Below are 27,478 nucleotides of genomic sequence, written 5' to 3'. Positions count from 1 at the left end.
TGTATTCTGGAGGCAATAGGAAGTCACTAGAGTTTATGAAGCTGAGGATGGGGGTGCCATGGAGAGACCACTTTAGGAAATAACTTTGGCAGCTAAGCAACTTGTCAGGAAATAGAACCTAGAAATCAATCAGTGGAAGAAAGAGACTTGAAGCTTGGGCCAACAAAAGGTCATTTTACAAGTCAGCAATATTGGTGTTGTTATTCAGTCGTGTCCAACTCTTCATGACTCTATTTGGGGTTTTCTTGGCAAAGATCCTGGAATGATTTACCACTTCCTCCTCCAGTTCACTTTACAGATGAGGAAACTGAGGCAAATAGGTTAAGTGACCTGGCCAAGGTCACACCATCAGTAAATGTCAGAGGCCAGATTTGAACTCATGAAGAGGCGTCTTCCTGCACCACCTGGCTACTCCAGCAGTATCAGTATGCTTTAGCAAACCTTTACTATGCACCTATGATGGGCAAGGCTAGATAGGACACAGATTGCTGTCAAGAAACTTATCATCAAAGAGAGGACAGACACAAGGAACCATGTTCCAAGGGAGAGTGAAAAACATAAAGGAATTTCCAGGCAAAGTCTATAAGAGGTTTAAGGAGGGAGACCTCCCTTTTGCCCCGAGACGCAGGGAGCGGGTCTGGGGGAAGGCTTCGCTTCATAGAAGAGAGAGCACTTGAGCTGAGCCTTGAAATGAGGGAACAGGTTGGACGGGTGAACAACAGGAGTAAAGGAAGCATGAAATGGGGATCAGAATAGCACTGTTTGGCCGGGCCATTTGTAAGGGAAGGCTGGAGATGTAGGTTGAAGCCAGATTACAGGAGGCACTGAATGTCAGGATCAGGGATTTATTTTTAATTCACTAGGCAATGGGGAACAACTGACAATTTTCAAACAAATGAAGACAGGATCAGGAAAATTCATTAGGAAGATTACCTTGACTGTGGGAAGGATAAATTGGAGAGAGAAAAGTCTGGAGGCAAAAAAATAAACAACTTAGTTGAGTCTTAGCTCAACAGCAAGAAGATATGCAAGGCAAGAGCGAAGGGTTCGGAGATCAAGAGCCCTTAGTGACTTGGGAGCCTTGAGGAAACCTTTTTGTCTCTTAAGGCCATTGGTGGCTCTTGGGCAGTTCCTCATGAGGGCTATGAGTTGTGTGGTTTGTTTTGTTTTTTTTTAATTATGGTTCTATTGGCATCCCTCCTGCATTCTGTTAGCGTGGTCCACACACCTTTCCCCTTCTACACCCAAAGATCAAGCCAGGTGCTTGGGGGTAGGTAGATTTCACGTCCAACAAATGCCCACCCCAAGGCCAGCGTCAAGTAGGACAGAACAAATACGAGGTCAGAGCAGGTCCAACAACTGCCTTAATACTGAACTATGTCTTCATGGGGTTCCTACAGACCTTACAGAGTCTACAGGGTCAAATTGGTCCCAGGGTCTGGGGTCGAGTTAATCCCAAGTGAAGATTGGGACTAAGTAGCCCATCTGGAAGGCTACAAGGGCAGGAAGTCAAACCAGTCGTTTCCAAGGGACCCTCAATCCAGGAGAGAAGAGCACCAGCGAGAAGTCACCTAGGCTAGTGATCTGACTCCATCTTTTTTGACCACCCTTTGGGCAGCATCTTTGGGGCTTAGGAGGTGGGCTTGTGGAGACTCACTCCTCCGGGCTCATCCTCCTCAGCCTAGAACAGAGAGTGAAGTCTGTGTTGTTACAGGGGGTGTGGTGACAGACTTTGATGGAGACGGAATGTTGGACTTGATCTTGTCCCACGGAGAGTCCATGGCGCAGCCTCTGTCTGTCTTCCGGGGGAACCAGGTAGGTAGGGGACCCCAGACCAACAGATCTCATGGCAGATGAAATCAATTAGGACCATGGGGTGACTGTGAGAGTTCATGATGCTTTCTGAAATAATCATGCTTAGCATTCTTTTTTTCTTTCTTTCTTTTTTTAACCCTTACCTTCCACCGTAGAATCAATTCTGTGTATTGGTTCCAAGGCAGAAGAGCAGCAAGGGCTAGGCAATGGGGGGTTACGTGACTTACCCAGGACCTCCCGTCTCTAGGCCTGGCTCTCAATCCACTGAGCTACCCAGCTGCCCTCAGCCCTTAGTGTTTCTAGAGATCCTTTAAGGGGGAAATCCAATATATTCAGACTCCGATATAAAGACTTGATCCTAGGAGCACCCATTCCTACTTCTCCTTCCTGTTTCTGCTTTCTGCCTCTCCCCACTTTCTGCTCTTGTCCTTCCCCTCCTTCTGGTATGTACTTACTTTGTTCTTCTCTATTTCCCTAAATTCTTCTTTTGTTCCATTTTTTCTTTTGTCCATTCCTCCTTTCTTTCTTCCTTCTCTTTTTCTCTCCCATCTCTCTTTGGTCCCCATCCCAGGGTCCTGTAGCTCTCTTGACACTGGTTGCTGCTGTTCTTACTCCTCGGCAGATAACTGGGATTTCTTCTCTCCATCTCTACACCCAGGGATTCAAAAACAACTGGCTTCGAGTGGTGCCTCGGACCCAGTTCGGAGCCTTTGCAAGGGGGGCCAAGGTGGTGCTTTATACTAAGAAGAGTGGGGCTCACCTGAGGATCATTGATGGTGGGTCAGGCTACCTATGTGAGATGGAGCCAGTGGCACACTTTGGCCTGGGTGAGTCCAAACCAACTTTGCTTACCACTGAGCGAGATCTGGGCTTCAGCCAGTGTAGAGTGGACAGGGCTGAAGGTGGGGAGACTCTGCTGAGGAAGAGGTCCCTTGGTGTACTAGCCTAGAATGCATAAAGAGCAAGATGGTAGACTACATACAAATACATTAGATTTGGAGTCACGGAAGAACTGGGTTCCAATCCCAGCTGTGTGCTAAACTCATCACCTGTATAACCATTGGCAAGTGACTTAACCTACATAATCTCCATTAGTTATTATTAAGTCATTTGGTCATGTCTCACTCTTCATGACCCCATCTATGGGGTTTTCTTGGCAAAGATTCTGGAATGAGGGGGCAGCTGGGTAGCTCAGTGGATTGAGAGCCAGGCCTAGAGGCGGGAGGTCCTAGGTTCAAATCTGACCTCAGACACTTCCCAGCTGTGTGAACCTGGGCAAGTCACTTGACCCCCATTGCCTAGCCCTTACCACTCTTCTGCCTTGGAGCCAATACACAGTATTGACTCCAAAATGGAAGATGGGGGTTTAAAAAAAAAGATACTGGAATGATTTGCTCTTTCCTTTTCCAGGAAACTGAGACAAACAGAGGTTAAGTGACTTGCCCAGGATCACACAGCTAGGAGGTGTCTGAGGCTGGATTTGAACTCAGGTCCTCTTGACTCCAAACCCAATGCTCTATCCACTATATCACCTAGCTGCCCCCAATCTCTGTTAGAAGGAATCTCAAGGGCAATTTAATCCAACTCATACCCATTGACCTCTACAACATCAATCAAAAAATTTATAATCAAAAAACATTTATTGGGCACTTCCTATGAACATGGACCAAAGTTGTAAATAGGACAAGGCAATGGGGTCTTTGCCCCAAGGCACTGAACTAGAGAGGTGCTGACTGCATTGTGGTGCCTCTAAAGTATAGAAACAATAGAGCTTAGCATCTAGTTAGCAAGAATAATTAATTAAAATAAGAAGCTACCAGATGGTGCCAGCATCATCATGGCGGCCACAGGCTGGCATCCCATCATACCCCATGTTCCGAATGGAGATACTTTCCAAACTGTCATTTCCATGGCTGTGGTTTGTAATGGTCGTCCCAGATATAAAAATCCCTCTGTCCTTGACAAGTAGTAGCCCAACTTCAATTTCAAAACCTCCACTGAGGGGGAACCTACTTTCTCTTGAGTCAGTTCATTCCACTCTGGAAAACTCAGATTCTTAGAAAATGTGCCCCTCTGAACCTCAGTTTCACAAGCTGCAAATGGGGAGGATAAGTACAGCCCTACTTATTTCACACGGTTGTTGCAGCCCCTCAAGAAGCTGTATGTAAATGGAAACTCCTCCTGCTGCTTAGACGTGCTCAGCTTTCTTACAGCCGTGACTGGTCATCACTCAGAGGTCCCTCAGCTCTGTTCTGCCTTCACCAGCTTCCTACTAACAATTTTCACATTCACTTGCTGCCCAGGGGCTCGTAGGACTTCCACATGGCTCAGGGAGATACAGGGCTGGTTGTCCTACTAAAGATCACATATCTTGAGCCAGCTGGGACCAGAGAGACCATCGAGCCCAACCTCCTCATTTTACATATGGGGAAACTGAGACTGAATGACTTGCTCAAAGTTATACAGTTGATACAAAAGTGAATAACACAGAAATATGCTTTACTTGATAATACATGTTTAACCCAGAGGGAGGGAGACAGCATGAATCCTATAACTTTGGAAAATTTATATGGAGATTTGTTATTAAAATAAAATAAAGATAAAACATTTTTTGAAGTTGCACTGTTGACATACATCAGAGTCAGGATTTGAACCCAGGTCCCCTGACTCTAATCAGTTCTTATTTGATGTACCTGCTGCTTAAAAAGACCCTTTGGCATCCCTCCTACCTGCTTCTAGTATCTGTAGAAGCGATTGAAAGACAGGGTGATGGCACGGTGGAAACAGTACTAATACTGAAGTCAAAGGACCTGGGTTCGAGGACCTTCCTTGCTGTATGACCTAGGGGAAATCATTTGACTAATCTGAACCCCACTCGCTTTATCTGTAAAATGGATCTTGTCATACTGGAGTGACCATCCTCATGGAGTTGTTCAAAGGATCAAATGTGATAATGTTTAGTAAAGTATATACAGTAGTAATAGGACTAGCAAGGTGGTGCCGTAGGGCATAGAGAGAGAAGCAGGGCTGGAGCCAGGGAGACTTTCTGAATTCAAATTCAGTTTCAGACACTTTCTAGCTGTGTGACCTTAGACAAGTCACTTCACCCTGTTTGCCTCCATTTCCTTAACAGTTAAATGAGAAGGAAATGGCCAATCACTCCAGGATCTCTGCCAAGAAAACCCAAATGGGGTCACGAAGAGTTGGACACTACAAACAACAAAATAGACAGTAGTATCATTTAAACTATTGTTATTGTCATCTTCAACCAATTTCCAAAATAATATTAATATAATCAATCATCAATCTATTATTATTATCAATTATCAGTCATTCATCCACTGTATCCTTCCCTAAAGAGTTTGGTGCAAAAGAGAAATTGAAGCCTCTCTCTCCCCGTTTTCTCCTATTCCTAACATTTATTTTTAATAAATTTTTTAAATTAAAATTTAAATAAAAAAAATAAACAACAACAAAAAAGCTTACCTTCCATCTTAGAATCAATAATATGTATTGGTTCCAAGGCAGAAGAAAATCAATAAAGGCTAACCAGTAAGGGTTAGGTGACTTGTCCAGGGTCACACAGCTAGGAAGTATCTGAGGTCACATTTGAACCCAGGACCTCCCGACTCTAGCCTGGCACTCTATCCATTGAATCCCCTAGCTGGCCCCCTCAGCCAGCATTTATTAAGCACTTACTAAGTATCAGGCATTGTGCTAAACACTGGGCATACAAAGAAAGACAAAGCATGGCCCCTGCTCCTTCAAGGAGTTCCCCCATTGAAATGGGAGAATCTGTAAATAACCAGACTGAAGATATCCAGAGGACATGGAAGGTGGTATGGCAGGGGGAGGCACTGGCCAATGTGGGGACCAGGAAAAGCCTTGGCAGAAGCCGAGATTCGAGGTGATGCTGGAAGGAAGCTGGAGCACTGAAAGGCAGAGGTGAGAGGGCAGAGCGCTCTGGGCATGGGACATGGCCAGTATGAACGTGGGGCCCTTGACCACCTCCCAATAACCCCAGGGAGGCCAGTGGGAGGCTGGATTGTGCGGTACATGGAAGACGGTGAAGGGTAAGAAGCCTGGAAAGGTAGAAGGAGCCAGGCTGTGGGGAGCAGTAAGGACCAAAGAGAGGACTTTGGATTGGATCCCAGAGCTCATCAGGAGCCCCAGAGGGACACAGCCAAGCCTTTTGGGTTGAGGAAAATGGCCTTGGAAGCTGAGGATGGATGGGGCAGTGGGGAGAGTCTTGAGGAGGGACAACAATTAAGGAGATGGAAAGAAGAATCCAAGGGTGTGTTCTTGGCCCAGGAGTTGGTGTTTTCTCCCCACACTCACACTCCCCATTACTAAGCTTTCTCCCTTCACACACACACACACACACACACACACACACACACACACACACACACACACACACACACACGCCCTGAAGCCAAGCACATTCCTTAGACCCAGAAATACACGGCCAAATCGTGGTGAGCTAGACCCAACAGCCGTTCGGAGGCTGGTTTTTTTCTTTTTTAGAAATGGGGGACCCCCGGGTCAGCTCCAGGCCTGGCTGCTGGGGTGGCTTCTTTGCCAACTCAGCATCCACCAGTTCCCACAAGCACAGACTAGTGGCAAGTGTCCTACCCAGCGGCTGTGAAGCCCATCACAAATCCCCAGAGTGCCCCCTTCCCAGCACAGGCGGGGAGCAGAGGCTTCCTGATTGATGGAGACTTAGAGACTCTCTCACAGGGCAGAGGGAAGGCATTGGAGGCAGGGAAGCAGATGGGGAAGAGAGAGAAAAGGGAAGGAAGCCTAGAGGAAAAGGGAGAGGGAAGAGAAGAGAGGCGGGAGGGGAAACAGACAGACAAAAAGGGGGTAGAGAAATGGCAAGTCGTGGGCTCTGTGCCCCCCTTTGTCTGACCCAGAGAATGTGGCAGTCCAAGTGACCAGATGCTCAGATGGAGGGTGAAGATGTAGCTTAAGGGTGGGGGAAGAAAAGGTCAAGAGGGAAAACAGAAAGGAAAGAAAAGCAATGAGCAGATGGATGAAAGCAGAATGGGAACCAGCAGGAGACAGCTAGAGAGACAGAACATTTATTAAGCACCTACTGGGTGCCACGCACTAGAAATGCAAAGATAATCCCTGCCCTCAAGGATTCTAAAGAGGGAAGAGAGTACCTAAAAGAGATCTGAAAAGCTGCGGTGTGGGAGAGGCTTCCAAAAGTCAGGAGGGAGCCAGGTTAGAAGAGATATTGCCTGGACAGGAGCTCTCTAAATGAGGAAGGGGCTGCAGGGGCAGAGGCATCTCTAGCTTAAGAAGAGTTAGGTTAGAGCCAACTCAGAAGATTCCAGATAGTAACCACGTAGCAACATCACTGAGATGTGGCAGGGGGTTGTTCCTTTCCCTTGGTGATGTACTCTTCACCCCTGCCTACTTTCCAGCACCTGCCACCCAACTGACCCACTCTTTCACATGACCAGAGTTCTTAACCCCTCGAGGTCTCCTGGACTTGGAGTCAGGAAGACCTGAGTTCAAATCTGGCCTCAGGAATTATTGTCTGAGTGACCCTGGGTAAGTCACTTATACCCAGTTGCCTAGCCCTTACTGCTTTTCTGCCTTAAAAAATGGATATATGTTCTAAGGCAGAAAGTAAGGGTTTAAAAAACAAATCAAGACAATTAGAAACAGTGAATTTAGTGAAGCACAGTGGAATCATAGATTGAAAGTCAAAGGACCTGAACCTGGATCCCTGGCTCTGTCACCACCTATGTGACCTTGGACTTCCTTCCCTCTCAGCTTCAATTTCCATCATCTATAAAATAAGGTTTTTAGACTGGATGACTTCCAAGGTCCCCTCCATCTCTCAGTCTATAATTTTAGATCTCTTCCTCCCCAAACCATGCCAATTTCTGGAACTCACTGAAACCTAACTCTCTCCTGAAAACACCTTGCCTCTTGGCACCCCCTTCATACCAGCTCACTGTTTCTTGTCTCATGTCCTCTGGCACACAGAACCAGGAGGAGAAGCCAGGATGCTCCTCGATCTCTACTGCCATGTTCAGACTTTCCCTCTGCCACCATCTCTGAGCTACTCCCTCACCTTAAAGTTCACTCTGTCCTATCCAGAGCATCCCACATGATGCTTACATCCAAAAGACCTCCATAGGTTCTAAACCTAGCACACCATCTTATTTCTTCCCCATCTTATTAGGAAATAAGTCTCAGTGTCCTCAACTCCCATGATCCTTGTCTCCAGTCTTCCTTAATCACACACAAATACTTTAGATATTTGCTCTTTCCAACAATCACCCCATCCCTTACACCCCACCCCATCCTGTGCCCCAATTCCGAGTTTTGACTCTGAATGAAAGATGTCCATTTTGAAAAAGAGTTAAATGGAAAATATAGGGCAGACAGAGGCAAAAATGGAGATTTCCAGACATTTGTTCAGTATCAAGAATGATTGTTGCAATAAGGAAGGAATGGCAAGAATGGGGGAGGGAAGAAGGTAGTGCGCCTAGAATTTATGGAGAAAGGGAAGATGGCAGGGAGATTGATCCAAGGAGGATATTTGGAGATCTCTAAAACTAGAAATGGAAATGGTTCTCCAGATCCTCCCAGGAAGGCTTTAAGGAACCGCCCTCCAGGCATCTGACTATTAGACTGAGACCAATGTTTGAAATGTGAGTGATTGGTACTCTTTCCTCTCCTGCTTTCCCCATCCATCAGAAATGATTTCAAAATCTATTGTCTCCTTGAAGCACCGTGAGCATATAGAAGACCACGTTTTGTATGTTGTGCACATGTGTGTCTACACACATGTATGTTTTAAGTGTGTTCCAATGTGTGTAGCATTGTGTATGGGAATATGAGTCGGATATACGTATATGGATATTGTGCTGTCTGTGTCTGTACAGCTTGCATATAAATCTGTATGTATATATATATATCTTATATTGGTCACCTCTGTGATCCTTCTGTGTCTTGGATCCCATCACTGCTATCTCTGTGTACTACAGCTTGCCAAAGAATGTCCCTCAGGGGGTTCCCATCATTGAGGAACTGCCAGCCACACGATGTCCATCCACAATTACTCATCCTTGTGTATGGCTTTGCTGATTTAGCGGGGTTTGTCCTTCTTCACAAATCCCCCAGACTCTCTGAATTCTCTCATTCATCCTTCATTTTGATGGCAGCTAGTCCCTTCGGGCATCCCCAACTCTCTTCTCTAGAACTAAATCTAACTGTTCATGATACTCAGACCCTGGAACAAAATAATCCCCAGGGGGAGGATATGGGTGGTTCTGGGGAGCACCCCATTAGGGGCGAGGATCCTGAAGGACAATAGCCTCTCTCTGATCATCGTGGCCATCTCCTTTTGCTTCTGGGCAAGACTGGCCCCTCTGGTCTTTCTGGGACTTCTTCCTTCCTTGGACTCTGGACTTGAAATTTAGGTCCCCTGTGGGTTCATTTGGAATATTCAGCCTGTTTGATCTCTTTGTTTTTTCACCTGTGCCCTCATTTCTAGCCATGTCAGGGTGCTCCTAGAGTCAGTGCCAATCATAGATCTATTAGCTTTCTGCTTACAGCCCATGAAATATTTTTTCTAGTCTCTCTCTACACACACACACACACACACACACACACACACAGTGGAGAATACTGCATATTCTATATGGTTGTTTCAACTCCTAAGCTTTGGCTGCTAACTGTTCCTTGTTGTGTGGAGGCGTGTGGCTGTTTGTTACCCAACATAAAATAAAATAAACTCGAATCATTTCCCTGCCCCCTCCAATCCATAAGAAAGCCTTCCCTGCCCTAGAGATGTCGGCACCAAAGGCCCCTTTTGTCCAGGCTTTCAGCTCATTTTTTTTTGCACATAAGACAGGGTTAGTATCTAAGCCTGCTGGAGTTCATTTGAGGAAAGAAAATTCAATGGACCCCCCCTGTAAAAATGGCTTTATTAAAGTGCAAAAATATTCCACCAACTATATTCCCACCATCTGCTTTATTTCTAGTTCTTCTGAAAAGAGCAATCCTGTTTGTCTCAATTGCCTTTGTCCTTTGTAACTGCCTGAGACTGCTCAGGGCTGCTCCTGATCTCCCCTGTCCCCTCTGCTTAATATCAAGGTGAGCTGTCTTCACAGGCAGCCAGGCAGCAGAAGAGACACACCCTGAACCCTCCAGATTCAGGGGAATCTGGGCAACAGAACCCCCAGAGACCCTTCTTATTGTGGTGTCAAAACACAGCTTCATCCAATGCCAGGGTCATGGGGATTTAGCACTAGAAAAGAACTTAGGGACCATATAATCTAACCCCAGTGTCACCATCTCCCAATGATGGCAAAATTAGTTTCCTTTTTTAAATTTGTATCTTGTGCCTACTTATCTTAGTAGAATGGAAGCTTCTTGAAGGCAGGGACCCCCTTTTTTGGTGTGCACCTAGTGACTAACACAGAAATTGGCACATCTTTTGTTATCCTTTAGTCATTTCATTCTTTTCTGAACCTTCCTGAACCCTATTTGGGGTTTTCTTGGCAAAGATACTGGAATGATGTGCCATTTCCTTCTCTAACATATTTTTCAGATGAGGAAACTGAGGCAAACAGGATTAAGTGACTTGCTTAGAGTCACACAGCTAGAAAGTGTCTGAGACCAGATTTGAACTCCTGGAATCTTCCTAACTCCGGGTCCTAGCTCTCTATCCCCTTTCCCATCTTGCTGCCCTCTGGCACATATTAAGTGGTTAATAAACATTCATTGGACCGAATATAGAGGAGGAAACCAAGGCTCAAAGAGATAAAGGGGCCCAATGAACTAAAGTCACCAGGCAGCAAGGGACTGAACCAGGATCCAAACCCAGGTGTCACCCCTGCCCCAATCTGATCATCTCCAGTGACTTCCTATTAACTCTGATCAAACATAAAGCCCGATAAAATGAGGCCCCTTCCTCCATTTCCAGACTTTTGATGCTTTTCTCCTTTACAGATTCCATGATCCTGTGACCTTGGTTTTCCATAGCTGTTTTCACACATGACCCTCCATCTCCTGACCCCATGTATTTGCACAATCTGTCTCCCATGCATGGAACATCCTCCCTCCTCACCTTTATCTCCTAGCTCCCTTCCAGAAGGACCCTATTCTTTGGGAGGCCTTTCCTTATCTTCTCTCACCTTCTACCCCATTTCTACTGCCTTCCATCCACATTACTTTCCATTAATATCATGTTTGTATCTTACCCTTTGGGGTCACCAACTAGCAAGTATCTGAGGCGGCAGGATTCCAGGACTCCCCCGAACGTAATTCTCTCCTCCTTTCAAGTCCAAAGCTCCTTCCAATAAAGTCTAAGGTCACACAGCTAGGACATGTCCCAGCCAAGATTCAAACTGAGATCTCCTGAATGGAAGCCCAGCTCTCCTCCAGACTCTGGATGTGGCTTCTCAGAAAACAAAGGTTTCCCCTCCAATTACAGGGGAAAGTTGCTGAAGCTGAGTGACCCTCTGCAGATAGATGAGTGAGTTCATGATACAATGCAGGCAATATAATATGGCCTTTCCAACTGACCTTTCACCAGAAGCCTCCTTGGTCCATCTTGTGGTGCCTTTGGCTTCTTCACTAATGCAGATGCTGCTAGTAGGAGGGAAGAGTTGTCCAAAGCTCTCGTTTGGGTTCTCTGAGCAGGGGACAAAATATCCCAGGCTTCTTAGAGAACCAGCTGACCTGGACGTTACTACCCAGCAGTGGCCGACCTCCCAATCAGTTCATATTGACTGTGGAGTGCCCCCAGGCTTCATCCTTAGCCCAGGCGACTCCCGAGGTACATGAGGCTGCCCTAAGAGGATACACCAATTATGACCCCATTCCTTCAGCCCCAGGGATTCTAATTCTCAAGAGTGGTCCTGTGAATGGGTGCAAGGGTAGACTTCAAACCCAAAAGATTTGAACCTACAAATGCACCGAGTAATATGAGGCTAACTAAGCAAGGCATAAAATTCTGTAGATAAAATGAATCAAGCTCTGGACTTCTGAGTCAAGAAGATTTAATTCTGAACCCTGCCTCAGAAAATTACTAGCTGTGTGATCCTAAGAAATCTCAGCCTCTCTCAGCCTATTTCCTCATCTGTAAAGTGGGTATAATAACAGGACCTATCTCCCAGGGTTGTTTTAAGGATCAAAAAAGATGATATATAAAAAGAGCTTTTCAGACCTTGAAGCATTAGATAAATACTAGCTATTGTCATTCATCTTCCCTTCACAATCTGGCACTCAAAATCTGCCTGGAAACACAGTCCAGGATCCTAATGATTCCCATCTCTTTAGCACTTTAGGTATTCCAATGCCTTCCTCAGGGAGACAAGCCTTGCAAGGATTATCATCCCCATTTCATAGCTGAGGCAAGCGAGGCTTAGAGTGACTTGCCCATGTTCATCTGGTTGTGGTCATTCAGTCGTTTTCAGCTCTTTCTGACTCTTCATGACCCTATTTGGAGATTCATTGGCAAAGTTACTGGAGTGGTTGGCCATTTCCTTCTCCAGCTTATTTTACAGAGAAGGAAACTGAGGCAAACAGACTTTAGTGACTTGCCCAGGAACACTCAGCTAGTAAGTGTTCCAGGTCAAATTTGAACTTGGGAAAGATGAGTCTTCCTGACTCCCGGCTGGCATTCTATCCACTATGCCACTTAGCTGCCCTATGGTTTCATATGGCTAAGCTCGATTCAAACCCAGGTCCAGTACTTTGATCAGGATGTCATTGTGCCAGCTGACTGCTGATGATTCCTCAGGGGTGAGTGCTCTGCCCCAAAACTCTGTGTGATCTACTTCTTTCACCCTCCCACCCCAATGAAATGTAAGCTCTCTGAGGGCAGGGGCATTTTCACCTTTGAACTGATCTTGGGCACCTATCCCGGTGCCCAGGACAGAATATGGCACTTAATCATTGCCTCCTGCTTGATTAACTCTCCTAGAAGCAAGGTGCCAATCACTTACTAGCTTCTACAGTACAAGCAGCAGTGGAATTCCTTGATGAGTCTCTCAGCCTCAGAGAGGTAACATGGTCCTGGTAAACAGCATTGGCTCTGCCACTTACTACCCATGTGACTATGGGGCAAGTCCTCCTTTCTCTGGACCTCAGCTTCTTCCTCTAAAAAAAGATGATTGGACTACCTGGCCTCTGAGGTCCTTTACAGCTCTAAATCTATAAACCCAAGATCCTGGGTAGAATAGAAACTCCTCGAGGGCAGGGACTCTCATTTTTGTCTTTGTATTCTCAATACCTGGCACATAATAGGTTCTTTTTTTCTAAATCCTTACCTCCCTGGATATTGATTCCAAGACAGAAGAGTGGTAAGAGCTAGGCAATTCTGAGTTAAGTGACTTGCCCAGGGTCACACAGCTAGGAAGTGTGTGAGACCAGATTTGAATCCAAGACCTCCTGTCCCTAGTCTGGCTCTCAATACACTGAGCCATCTACGTGCCCCCCTATAAAAGGTTCATAATAAATGTTTGTAAGTGATTGATTTCTCTTTCTGTGTTCTTAAAAAAAATTAAAATGGGGCCTTGTTGCTTCTCCTTTAAGATCTTCCTCAAAATAATTGTACAGTTGAATGATTTGGGGCAGGTCATGAACCTTCTGCTTCTTCTCTCTTCTGCCATGTCTGTTCTTTCTCGCTCTCCAGGACAGGATGAGGCCAGCAGCGTGGAGGTGACATGGCCAGATGGTAGGGTTGTGAGCCGAGGGGTGGCCAGCAGCGAGACTAATTCCGTGCTGGAGATCCCTTATCCCAGAGAAGAAGATGGATCGCTCAAACCAGCAACCCTGGAGGTGGGCAGAGGCTCTAGGTCCTACTATGGTCCCACCTTCCCTAGAGGAAAACACTGCTCACAGCCCCATAGAAGGGAATCCAGAGAAGGTGGGCCTCCTCATAGGCCCTTAGGTTATGTAGATGCTCAGTTCTTGTCTCCAAGTCATCTCATCCCCTGAATGAGCAAGCTTTCCTAGCAGGGACCTCTTATGACCTTCAGACCTGAGATGATGGAGGGCTCCTGGCAGCTCTCCCTTGCCTATGAGGGCCTCATCTCTGACCATCTTGGCCTCTGAGCTGTAGCTTGGTTATCCCTCCTTCAGCTCTCCCACAGCCTGAGACACCCTAGGCTGGGGGAGGTGGCCAAAGGAGGAGACCCTAAATGCTGGGTTTCCTGATTCTGGCTCATAGATTCCACTATGGAGGAGGGAAAAGAGCAGGTGCTTGAGGTATCAACAGTTGGACTCCTGAATCCCTATTGGTCTAAGTACAAGGGAGCAAAAGACCTAGGAAGGAGGGAAGAGGCTGCCTTCAGGCACTGGACCTGAGCTCAGCTTCTACTTGATCTGGGGTCTGGATGGCAGCTGCTTTGGTGCTGGGACCAGAGGAGGGCCTGGGACAGGGACATCGAGGCTCATTGGTGTCTCCACTTCCTCCCACCATGTAGTGCGGCCAAGGATTCTCCCAGCAAGACAATGGACGATGCATGGGTAAGTTGCTAGCAGGGTCCAGGATTGGGGAAAAGGAGTCGTCATGGAGCAGCTTTGGGGGAAAGAAAACACAAAGTCCAGAAAGAGTTCAAGATATTTGTCAAAGGGTAAAAAAGGATCTTGAGAAAATGTGGTATTAGAGGAAGAGAAAAATGCCATGATAGAATGAAATGAGGCGGCTAGGTGACACAGGGGATTGAGAGCCAGGCCTAGAGACGGGAGGTCCTGGGTTCAAATCTGGCCTCAGATACTTCCTAGCTCTGTGACCCTAAGTAAGTCACTTAACCCCCATTGCCTAGTCCTTACCACTCTTCTGCCTTAGAATCAATCCTCAGTATTAGTAAAAACAAAAGGTTACAAACAAAAAAGAATGAATCAATGCCCCAAAACTGGAGAGCATCTTAATATTCACATTCAAACCAAGCAAATGTTTATTAAGTACATACTACGGGGTTACAAAAAAGGATATGACACAGATCTTATTCTTAATGCGTTTACAATTTAATAGTAGGGGGTGAAGAACAGCATATCCATTTTAAATAACTAGCTGTGTGACTTTGGGCAAGTCATTTAACTCTGTTTGCCTCAGTTTCCTCATCTATAAAGTGAGCTAGAAAAGGAAATGGCAAGACCATTCCAGAATCCTTGTCAAGAAAACCCAAGTGGGATCACCAAGAATTGGACACAACTGAAAACAAGTGAACAATAACAAAAGTCAAACGCAAAGGAGGAGCCTAAGCAAAGTGCTTCAGAAAACTTTCAGGAATGGGGGAGAAGAGATCACTGTAGAAAGGCAATGTAAAGAGGAATTAGCAAGGAAGTGTTTCATAGTTTGATAAGAGTCTTAACTAATCTTAGGTGGGTGTCACCGCCATCATGCACTTGGGAATGACAGGTTTTAGCCCAGCTGGTCATATGGATTCTCTCATAGACTCAGAATTGGAAGGACCCTTCGGGGTCATCTGGCCTACCCCCCTCATTTTATAACTGAAGAAATGCCCCAAGTTACACGAGTAGCCACAATTTGCCACCGTGCCTTCTGCTTCTAACCAAGAGCAGCCTGACTATGGTGAGCACAATTCAGGGCATGCCAGGCAGCAAACATTTAGGCACTGTTCTAGGTGCCAGGAATTGAGGCTAGATAGTATAAGGAAGCATTAGGCATATGCCCAGGGGTGCACCTTGCAAGAAAACCCAAGTGGGGTCACCAAGAATTGGGCACAACTGAAAACAAGTGAACAATAACAAAAGTCAGATGCAAAGGAGGAGCCTGAGCAAAGTGCTTCAGAAAACTTTCAGGAATGGGGGAGAAGAAATCACTGTAGAATGGGACGGTTGAGGGATGGGATGGGGAAGCATGGCTACTTTGAGATGGAATTCCAGTGTTGAGTGGTGGACATGCCATGGCTGTAGATGCTGGCTGGGGGACAGTTGTAGAAATGAAGAAGGCATCCATATCATTCAGCCTCCTAGTGGCTGCCAATGTCTTACAATAGAAACTTGGCAGCTAGAATGCCTTGTAGAGTTCTTTGCATGCAGTCAACACTCCACAATTGTTTTTCCATTAGGATGATTGGCAAGGAGAAGGCACCCAGCCTAGGAAGAATTTTTATTCACTGGTTCCTTCAGTTGGCATCCATGAGAACTGCTTAGTGAGTGGCACCTCTCTTACTTTTCAGACACCGATGAGTGTATCCAGTTCCCATTTGTGTGTCCCCGGGACAAGCCAGTCTGCGTCAACACCTACGGAAGCTATCGATGTCGAACCAACAAAAGGTGCAGCCGAGGCTATGAGCCCAACGAAGATGGCACCGCTTGTGTGGGTAAGTAGGGGATATTAGAAGTCCTGAATGGAGCCCACGAACAATGAAAGAGTGGGATGAGCCAGAATAAGGTCTTAGGGATTCCCTTAGGTTTAGGGATTCCTTAGGAATCCCCCATATCCAAGATGTTCTCTCTCACCTTTTCTATGAAAGGGTAAGTTGAGGGTTCCCTAGATAATATTCCCATGCAAAGTAAGCAAGGCACCCATCTCCTGGAGAAGTCATTGCCCCCCTGGCCTCTGCTTAGAAGCCTATTTCTCATTATACACACACACACTTTTTTGTTCTCATGGGAAACCCCTGTCCATGCACCATACAATGGACCAAGCCAAGAAGAGTTCGAATTCTCTCACGGTCAGGTCTTCCTCAAACTCAAACTTCCTGTCATTAAGTCAGTGATGATTCTCTTCCTACCTGGGAAATAAATTAGCTCTTTTTAACCTCTGTCTAAACTGACATTTCTCTTCTTCCTCCCCTCCTCCTCTTCCATCCCTCCCTCTATCTCTCTCTTGTTTGTTTGTTTTATCCTCTCCCATCCCCTCTGCAGCTCAAGTGGCCTTTCTAGGTGGATACCCCTCTGCTGCCATCAGAATCTCTGAGTCTCTCTCTCAGGCCTCATATCTTTTTCTAGGCCTTGGACTTTGCCTTCAGTTATATGCACTTTAATTCCCATCAATAAAGAAAGACTAACAGCCTTTGTGGAACTGAATCTCTCTCCCTCTGCCTGTTTCTCTCTCCATCCCCAGTAGATACCGCAGTGTTCCCTCCGAGTCATTGAATGGACAGCAGGGTAGCCATCTTTGAAAAGGGAAAGGGAAGTTACCAATATTTTTGTAAACAGAGTTGTTTGTGAATCCTTTCTTTGCATGTTTTCTGAGAAAACAGAAAGGGAAATTTCTCCCTCCCTTCCACCCCAAACAGCCAAGACAGTCCTCGTTTATCTGTATCAGTCCGTGTTGTAACCTTTCTCTTGTTTGTTATGATTTTGCCCTTCACAAAGATGGCTCCCAGGCGGTTGCTTGCTTCTTTGATTTGATGATGTACCATGTGCCTGCTGGTTTGGCCTGTGCTGTTTCTTCTTTGCCCACCCTGACTCCCTGGAACGGAGAACACCTTCTTGAGGGGATGGTGCTGGTGGAGGTGGCGATAGCGGCAATGACAGTGGGAGGGATAGGGTAGTTCGGTTTCTTGATGAAAAATGTTAACATTTTAATCTGCTAAGTCTTCCAGCCCCTCCCTCAGAGAACTTATGCCAATAAACTGTATGCTGGATATTAGCGCTGAGCTGGTGATGTCTGAAATACTGTCACCCGCTTGTGTTTACACCACACTTTCACCCGAAATTCCATCCTCTGAATGGTCAATAGTGCCGTTCTCTCGATGATATTTTACAGTAAAACCAAGGAAAGGGGAAGAGAAAATGGTGGGGGAGCTACAAATGACTGGCACCCAAGTAGCAGACCCGCCATGTAGGTCATTCGCCAGCCTGAAGTTGACTTAGCCCCAACTTGTGGAGAGAATGTGGGAAATCTGGGCCTCAATTTCCCTCTCTGTGAAATGGTAGGGTTGTACTAGGTAATCCTCAAGGTCATTTCTGGCTCAGATAGCCCATAATTTTTTGGCCAAGTAGGCATGCCGAGAAGCTCCAAGGTGCCAACTGGGCCACACAGAGTACAAACAACAATAGTGGCAATCTGGGTACAGGCTTGCTCCTTCTGGAAGGCTGGGGTTCAGTCCAAGGAAAAGGACTATGGAATGAGGAGATAGTGAACTTGCAATTCAATTCATTATTTATGAATAAATAATGCAACTCTATGAACAAGACATTATTCTGAGCAATGAGTTTATAGGAATTTTCCTCAGAGGAGGTGGGCAAATAGGAATACAATTCTGACTACTCCCGATTTTAGAAAGAGCCTCACAGCCGATTTTTCTTCCCCGCACTCGGGGATGCTCAGGACCAGGCTGCCTTTTGGGACTGGACCTAACACCTAGCATACTTTAATAATAAGTTTTCCTAGTGAAATCTGCCATTACCTCTCATTATTAAATTGCAGATATCTTCTGGGAGGAAGAAGGAGGGGGAGAATACAGTGCCTCGAGATATAATAAAGTCACACTTAGAAATGCAGTAAACCTTTTAAAATCACCTATTTAAGGGAGAGCTGCAATTTTCTGATATTATAATAATGATACTCAAGATAAATAATAAAATGTGAATCCCTAATAGGTATAGCTATTTTTATATTTGTAACAGTTGTTTGAATTACAAGTCTAAAACAAAAAAAAATAAAATAAAATAAAATAACCACAGCTCAACTGAATAGCGTATAGTGGCTTTCAGAAAAGCTTCCATTAAGGTACTTCTGCCTAGATATAGTATCAGAGAGCTAGAGGGGAACTTAGACCTTAGTGTCATACCCTCATTTTACATGTGAGGAAACTGAGGCCCAGAAATGACTTGCTCAAGGTCACACACTTGGCAGTCCCAGGATAAAAGCCCATGTCTTCTGCCTCCCAAGCCAATGCATGAGAAGCAGCCTCCCTCCCATATTGGCCTCCATCTCCTAATGCTTTGGGAAGCTATTGCCTCTACAGGAAGGAGTGTGTTCATTAGAGGTGAGGGGACTGGAAAATACATAAATGCAAAAGCGAAGGCAATTCCAAATGTGGCCATGCCCAGAGATTCAAGAACGCATTAGCTAGACCAAATGAAGCACTAAATTACAATGCTATCTGACATTTCTTGGACACTGGCTCCAGTACCAAAACCCCAAAGTAAACGACCAGTTCATTTATTGAAATCCACTGCCAAAAGGACCGAAAATCTCAGCAAAGTCAATCTTTAGGTAGCCTAGGTAGTTACATCAGGTTTCTGATGTATAGAAGGAATGAATAGAACAGGTGCAGGTAGCACAGTGGATTAAGAGCCATGCCTAGAGATGAGAGGTCTTGGATTCAAATCTGGCCTCAGATACTTCCCAGCTGTATGACCCTGAGCAAGTCCCTTAACCCCTATTGCCTAGCCCTTACAGCTCTTCTGCCTTGGAACCAACACTTAGTATTGATGAATAATAATTGATTAATAATTAAGGACTTTTAAAAAAGGAATGAATGTAGCAGGAAGTGTTTGAACATCAATTTTCTTTATAATGAGGTCTTCCAGTAGCTATTTGTGGGTGGGACCAGCTGACTTCCATAGAATTATTCCTGGCCCACCACAGTCCACAAGTAGAGGCAGGTGTGGGTGCCAGGGGTCTGGGTTCACACTGTCTTTTCTCAGACTGGATGATTTGACAAAATCAAAATGTACGAGGTTGGCCAGTGCCTGCCACTCAGTCAGAGGAAGAGGTGAGGTTCAGCATTCTTGTCACTACTATTGAAAGGGCCTATTTAGCACCTGTCAGCAGGCACACGGTAGGATGGGGGGGAACGGGGGTGGTCAGCTTCCTCAAAGACATTGGACATGCCTCCTCCCTTTGGATGTTTACCTTCTAAGCCAGACAACATGGGCAGAAATGGGTAAGCAGACAGCTATACAAACACTACACTGCTGCAATAAATATATAAGCCATCCTATGCAAGTTTTGTGTTTATAACTGCCAAGGAGAACTGGCATTTCTCATTCTACCTCCCTGGTAGAGTTTGGCCGTGCTTCGGTTCTGCCATATCCTGGAGGAGACTGAATGGAGGGCTCCTACCTACGACCTTCCTGTGCCCCCACTGCACCAGTAACCCCGCTCTGGAAAGGTGCCACGCTCCTGGGGCTGGGAGCTAGGGCGAGCTTCACGTGGCCTGCCAGGGGCCCCCTCCAAGGTCTAGCGCATCACATAGACCCACACGGCTGGTCTGATGCAGCCAAGCAGAAAATCCAGTTCCCCGCTCCAAACAAGGGCTTTGTTCATCTTTCCAGAACCATGCTGAAGCAGCGGACAGAACATTTAATCTTCTCAGGAAACAGGCAAAGTCTTTCCAAGCAGATTCCACACTCACACAAGCCCAGCCCCAACCCAGACACTTGGCTGGGATGACAAGCAGAATCCTACCCTCCCTAGGGTCACTTTCTATCTCTTACCACCATAGTGTGGACTCAGGCCCCAGCCTGGTCCTATCAGGAGGATGAAGCAGCGTCTCCTTGGTAACTAGCTCATCCTGCAAATAGTCAGAGAGAGGGAGGGAAGGTGGGAGGGAGAGAGCGAATGAGGGTCAGCGAACTCCACAGAGAATCCAAAACTTCACCTCAATCTTCTTCCATGAAACCTTTATAAGGTGACCGGGTTGTTCCAAGTCCTTGCCCTCTGGAGGAAATGCCATGGGGCCAGGAAATGGTTGAAAGGTCAACAAAAGAGGAGTGGATACCTTGCAACAGACACATCTTCTAGGTTTATAGCATCCTAGAGGGCGTCTAGCTCACCACCTACCTAACTGAATACCAGGAGGATCAATAAGGCCTTGCTTCTGAAATGCTGTGATTTCAGTGGAGAAAGGCACCAGAGAATTAACCAGCCCTTACTTATGCAGCACACATTTATATGTACCCACTATGAACTTGTTACTCAGTTGTGCCCAACCCACTTGGGCGTTTTCTTGGCAAAGATACTGGAGTGCTTTGCCATTTCTTTCTCCAGCTCATTTTACAGATAAGGAAACTAAGGCAAATAGGGAAGTGACTTGTCCAGGATCATACAACGAGGAAGTGTCTGAGGTCCGACTTAAACTCAGGTCTTCCTGATTCTAGGCCCAGCACTCTAAATGCTGAGCCACCCAGCTGCCTATTTTACTAAACAAGCCCCAGAAAGATTTAAACTCATAATCCTTGGTTTGCAAGACCAGTGCTCTAACATCTGAGCTATGGAGCCAGATAGGCTAGGTGCTAAACTCTTGGCAAGATACAAAGATAGATTGGGCATGGTCCCTGCCATCAAGGAACTCCAAGTCTAATTCAGCTTTTGCCTCATTGAGTAGAGAGGCAATTGTGGAAGGTAGTGGATGGAGAAATGACCTCTGAGTTGGAGATCTGGCCTTTTGTCCTTCCTCCAACACATCCTGTCTATGGCACTCGACCTGAGCAGGTCATGTTTTAGTTCTAGGTAACTCTAAGGCTTTGAAGTTGCAGAAAAGGTATTGACCTACCACGGGAGAGACCATTCTCTTCTCCAAGAATTGCTTTTTTATCAGTGTAATCCTAGGTCCATTCTCTCTCTCTATCCCTACTTGATTTGTGTTAGGATAATCTGGAAGAAGAGAGGAGAGGGTCAAGAAAATTCTTTAAATAGATAGAATATAAATGAGAGCATGTTATGTGCACCAGAGAAGACTGACAGGCCATGAAATCATCAGGAATGCAAGGAGAAGGCATTTGAGCTACACCTCAGAGACCTCGGGGCAAGGAAGCAGAGTCTTGCTTAGGAGGAGAGGAGGCAGTTTTTGGGTGGCTCAGTGGATAGGGCCTGGAGTTCAAATCTGGCTTCTGACACTATGTGACCCTGGGCAGGTCACTTCACCCTGTTTGCCTCAGTTTCTTCATCTGTAAAATGAACGGGAAAAAGAAATAACAAACCACTCCAGGAACTTTGCCAAGAAAATCCCAAATAGAGTCATGAAGAGATGAATGTGACTGAAAAAACTGAACAGCAAAAAAAGAGAATAGACATTTCCCACAGACTGATATCCTCAATCCAGGGACTCCCTGCTCTTACCACATGTTTCTGTGGCAGGGGTAGCAAGGTTCCGAGTTCTGACTCTCCTTGGACACAGGACGGAGTATGGACCATGAGCAGTAAATCAGTCACTTCTTCCTCCCTTTTACTCTTACCCCCTCCAACTAATGGAATGGACAGCCTGGGATCCAGATTTAGCATCAGCTTTGTTCTGATTCCTCAGGCACTTGGTGATGGACTTAACGTCCCATCCCTGAGCCTGGCTGACTTGAAACTTGGTGCACCATCCCTGGGGGATGAGGTGAGCTGGCAATGCATAGATTAGTTCTCAGCTTCTCCAGAAATGCCATTTCCAGAAAGAATCTTCATTAAGTAATGAGGAGGAGGGCTGGAAGGCAATGTCTGATAGAATGAAACTCTCAAAGGGGCAGGCATCTGCTAGAGCAGCTGGGCTGGGCTGAGCTGGGCTAGAGACCCAGTCTTCTAATCATGATAATGACAAGGAGTCTAACCCTGTTAGAGCTCCAATGATCTCAAAGCATTTCAGAAACAATATCACCATCCATTCTCCAAAAACAGTTGCCCACTTTATAGATGAAGAAACCAAGGTTGGCTCCTTTACAGATTCATTCATTCATTTTTTTAAACCCTTACCTTCTGTCTCAGAATCAATACTATGTATTGGTTCCAAGGCAGAGTGAGCAATAAGGGCTACTCAATGAGAGTTAAGTGACTTGCTCAGGGTCACACAGCCAGGAAGTGTCTGAGGTCAGATTTGAACCCAGGACTTCCCATATCTCTGGGCCTGACTTTCAATTTACTGAGCCACCCAACTATCCCCTATTCATTTGTTTTGACATTATCTCCAAGTATCCTCTTTTTTTTATTTAAATAAATTCTTACCTTCCATCTTAGAATCAATACTGTGTATTGGTTCCAAGGCAGAAGAGCAGTAAGGGCTAGGCAATGGGGGTTAAGTGACTTGCCCAGGGTCACAGAGTTAGGAAATGTCTAAGGCTACATTTGAACCCAGGACCTCCCATCTCTAAGACTGGCTCTCAATCCACTGAGCTGCCTAGCTACTTCCTCATTCCTTCATTTTTAAGTGTTTGCTATGTGACAGGCACTGTACTAGACCCTGAAATGAAATACTCCCTACCCTCAAGAAGCTTCCATTCTATGGCAGTGGGGTAGGAATTATGGTGGATAAAAACATCAACACAGATAACTAAATAGGAAATGTACACAAAGTGAATATAAGGGAATTTCCAGGGAAGAGGAAGAAAGGCAGGAATGTCCTACACATGGATTTAGGGTTCCAGACCAGGGTTTTAAAGAAAGGAAGGAAAGCCCTGACTGAAGCAAAGGCTGTGCCCAGGTGGGAGGGAGATGATAAGGCTGGGAGCTGCTGCTACAGGAACCCTAGCTTTGAGTCTGAGAGTCTGAATTAACAAATTGTTTCCAGCAACCACCTGCTCTTTCCCAAACATGTCCCAGAACCATGGCGGCTGCCTCCCTCCCTCTCCCAGGCTGAATCTCTCCACTCTTACCTCCCTCACTTCTCCCTGGTGGATTGCCCCAGAGGTGACACAAATGAGGCTCTCTCCTCTTCATTAGAAGAGATTTCACCCCAGCTCTTCCAGAAAGTAGCTAAGTAATGGCTCTCCCTTCCTCCACCCTGTCAGAGATAGCTTTCCTTTGGCATCAGGGAAGAAAACCTGGGAGTCCAGAGAGAATGGGGTCATAAGCAGGGGGACACTTGGAAGCCATCCTTTCTATCCCAAGGTGCCAAAGTGTGGCTTATTGGATAAAATATGCCTTCTTTGCAATGGCTCGGAACACTATTCATCCACTGAGAATTGCAATCCCTATCTGAATCTATCCATTTGCCTGCCTCTCTGTGAGACTAATTGCATCCATCTCTCTAGCCATCTAGACATCTATCTCTTGCCTCTGCCTCCTTACACCCATCAGTCATTTCCCAGCAACCAGCTTTCCCTGCATCTATCCATCCATTCACCTGTCCCCTAGGAATGACTGGTAACTTCTAGGGTACTTCTCCGGCCAGCTCCTCAGTTACAGGCTCCTCAGTCAAAGGTCAGAAGGTGTCAGGGCAATAGGACCTTTTCCCGGGACTAAACAATTCTCATTCTCCTCTTCTCATAGAAGATGATCCTTGTGGGTGGCATCTAAGTGGATTGAAAACCAGGCCTGGAAATGGAAGGACCTGTGTTCAAATCTGTCCTCAGACATATCCTAGCTGTGTGACCCTGGGCAAGCCACTTCACCTGTTTGCCTGGGAGGCAGCTAGGTGGCTCGGTGAATAGAGTGTTGGATCTGGAGTCAAGAAGATGAGTTCAAATGTAACCTCAGATATTTATTAGCTCTGTGATCCCGGATAAGTCACTTAACTTCTGTCTTCTCATTTTTAAAATGGAGATAATAACAGCCGGAAATTCCCAAAGGTTGTTGTGAGGATAGAATGAGATTTTTGTAAAGTGCTTGCAAACCTTAAAGTGATATATAAATGCTACTACTACTCTTATTATTATTAGCCTGAGGGTTCTTAGCTTTTTGTGGGGGGGGAAAGCCTACAGACCCCTTCTCAGAACGATGCCTTAATTAGTAAAATGAATTACATGAGATTACAAAGGAAACCAATTATATTGAAATATGGTTGTCAAACTATTTCATGGATTACACACACACACACACACACACACACACACACACACACACACACACACACACACACACACTTTGCCCATTCACCAGCTCCTTTATTTCTTTCTCACGGTCTATGGGAATTTTTTCTTCAAACAATGAATAATCAGCCGGCAAGTATTGATTAAGCCCCTACTGTGTGCTAGGCATTATGCTAGGTGCTTGGAATACAGACACAAAGATTGAAAAGATCCCTGCTTACAAGGAGTTTACATTAAAACAGGGGAGGTGACAAGCACAAATAAAATATATTCAACAAAATTTATGAAGTTAATAAACACAGAGCTAAAAAGGAGTTAAATAAGAGGTATTATGGGAAGGAGGGACCTAACCGTTAAAGGGACCAACAAAGCCTTCATGCAGAATAGGTCTGAGCTATACCTTAAAGGAAGAAAGAGAATCTATGGATTAGATGTAAGTAGGGAGTATATTTCAGACATGGGAGTTGGATAGTACAAATTATGGAAACAGGAAATAGAGTGTCATGAGGAACAGAGACAGACAGACAGAGAGGAGGGAGAAAAAAGGGAGGGGAGAGAGAGAGAGAAAGAGAGAGAGAGAGAGAGAGAGAGAGCAAGCAGTCTGGCTGGATCAAAGAGAGGAGGAAGGCATAAATTTCCAATAATCTTCCTTTTCTTTCCCTCCCTTTTCCTTCCTTCCTCTCCCCTCCCTTCCCTTCTCCTTCCTTTCCTTTCCTGAACTAAGGCAATATCTGTGTAAACAGAAAGAATCACTCAAATGCCTACTAGATGTCAGGCACTGGGCTAGAAACTGGGACTAAATGTATAAAGAGAAATGCTGCCTCCATGCAGTGGACTTATATTCTCATTAAGAGCTTCATACACTACATCATTGTCTTGGGTGCTTCCTTCTCTTTCTTTTTACCCCTCCTTAATATCATGAATTTAGAGCAAGAAGGAATTTTATAGGCTGTCCAGCCCAACCCCCTCATTTTACAACAGAAAAAAATGAAGTCAAAGAGGCTATATAAGGACAAGGTCTTTTTTACTTGTAAGGAGCAGAGGCAGAATTTGAACCCAGGGCCTATGAGTCCAAACACTGACTCTTACCACCATACTTTAACTGCTTCCAAGTCTCCTCCCTGCCTCCCCTAAAGGTCTGCTTTCAGGGAGCATGCTGAAGGCTGCTGGCTGGGGCCCCGTTGTATTGGGATGGCTGCTTATGGCCAGCCTCGCCTGGGTGGCCGGAGTGAAGGACAAGATGAGGCTGTGGGAAGGTTCCCATGGTTCCATGAACTTGAAGCTATTGCCCACAGCGCAGGAGGGATGGGGATGGGTGATTTAGCTTTCCAGTGGCTTAATATAGTAACCGGTGCCTCTGCCTCCCTCTGGCCGACTCCTCTCTAAGAGGCACATTGCCTTAGGGTGTTGGGTACCTCAGAGGGCTGCACAGGAGTCTCTTCTTGGCAGCCCGTTCTCCCACTCTCCCTACCCTTCCCTCGCTCCTCTCCATTCCTCCCTCAGCTCTCCTCTCAGATGGTGCTTAGTAGCCAATCGCGTTTCCATCCCAGGAATCAATAGCGTCTATTACTCTAGAAAAACTAACGATGTCAGGCACCTGAAAGAATCCTCTATCCGTGTGTCTGTACAGTATTTGCTCATGTGCTTCTCTCTGGCTCTGCCCGGGAGCCAATCCAGGCAAGGCTGGATTCTTTGTGTCTGGCTCCACGAGCACCGTGCAGCCTCCTCAAAGCTGTCTTTGAATCTCTGCTCTGGGACCCAAATGAGCGCCTCCACACGCTCCCATAAATAACCCCTCTTTGATGAGGTCCCAGATAGATCTGCCTTTCAATGAATTCCACCTTCCAGCAAATGTTGGGGCGACGGCACCACCTTGAATTCATGATCCGTGGAAAGAGCCCCGGTTCTGGAAGTAAAGAATGTGAGTTCAAATTCTCCCTCTGACAATTACCACTTGCCTGACCTTGAGCAAATCACATTCAAGGTGCCCATGTTTGAGAAAGGTTGAGGACTCCCTGATCCAGAATTAGTTCAAGCAGCGCCACCTTCTACACTAAGCAGTTCTTGTTTTCCCCAGCTACTAATGCCTTCCCCCTCAAAAAAAAAAAAAAAACTCCTCAATTTATTTTATATGTACTTATATAAGCATATGTTGCCTCCCCTAAGAGAATGTGAAGTTCTTGAGAGCAGGAATTACTTCCATTTTATTTAGGACTTAGCACAGAGCCTGACACAAAGTAGGTACTCAATAATTGCTTGGTAATTGATTAACGGATTGTTTATTATAGAAGCATTGTGTTATAGCAAATAAAGTGATAACCTTGGAGCCAGGAAGACCTGGGCTCCTGTTTTATCTCTGACACTTATGAGCTGTGTGACCCTAGGCAGTTTGCTTATCCTCTCTGAGCCTTGGGAAACACCCTAAAATTGATCTAAGTCACAGATGAGTGATTTGCTTCGGGAATGGATGAGATCTGCTTGGTGAAAGGAGTCCCCATATTGATGAAATGGCAGCTTCTTTGTTTATTTACATATTTTCATCGTTACTATTTTCAAAGCATTGAGACTTAACACTGTAGCAGAGTGAGTGTCCAAACTCAGCACCTCCTCATTACTCGGCACTGTTCCTGTTCTGTCTGTAGTCATGCATGTCATTCTTCCATTCTTCCACACTCATTTAAATCCACTCATCTCCTTGTTACATGGAAGGACTTTCATTTTGTAAAGGAAAGGAGGGAGGGAGGGAGAGAGAGAGAAGGAGGAGGAGAGGAGAGGAGGGAAGGGGAGGAGAGGAAAGGAAGGGAGGGAGGAAGGAAGGAAGAAATGAAGGAAGGGAGGGAGGAAGGGAGGGAGGGAGGGAGGAAAAAAGGAAGAAAGGAAGGGAGACAAAAAGGAAGGAAGGAAGGAAGGGAGAGAAGGAGAAAAAAGGAAGGGAGGGAGGAAGGAAGGGAGAAAAAAAGGAAGGAAGGAA

The 27,478-nt window shown here is 45.8% G+C and overlaps 1 protein-coding gene across 1 annotated transcript in view; it reads left to right on the top strand.

Moving 5' to 3' along the window:
- The window catches only part of CRTAC1 (cartilage acidic protein 1), a 162,359-nt gene extending 144,981 nt beyond the window's left edge, over window positions 1-17,378 (top strand). Inside the window, exons 9-14 of the mRNA XM_044662681.1 lie at window positions 1,715-1,815; window positions 2,474-2,642; window positions 13,484-13,629; window positions 14,277-14,319; window positions 15,999-16,142; window positions 17,143-17,378. Coding sequence (XP_044518616.1) covers window positions 1,715-1,815; window positions 2,474-2,642; window positions 13,484-13,629; window positions 14,277-14,319; window positions 15,999-16,142; window positions 17,143-17,321 — 782 coding nt within the window. The 3' untranslated portion in view covers window positions 17,322-17,378. The remainder of the gene's footprint in view (window positions 1-1,714; window positions 1,816-2,473; window positions 2,643-13,483; window positions 13,630-14,276; window positions 14,320-15,998; window positions 16,143-17,142) is intronic.
- The last annotated feature ends 10,100 nt before the right edge of the window (window positions 17,379-27,478 follow it).

This window comes from Gracilinanus agilis, chromosome 2 (assembly GCF_016433145.1).
Source record: "Gracilinanus agilis isolate LMUSP501 chromosome 2, AgileGrace, whole genome shotgun sequence".
Lineage (NCBI taxonomy): Eukaryota > Metazoa > Chordata > Mammalia > Didelphimorphia > Didelphidae > Gracilinanus > Gracilinanus agilis.
This window is presented reverse-complemented; position numbering and strand designations above follow the sequence as displayed.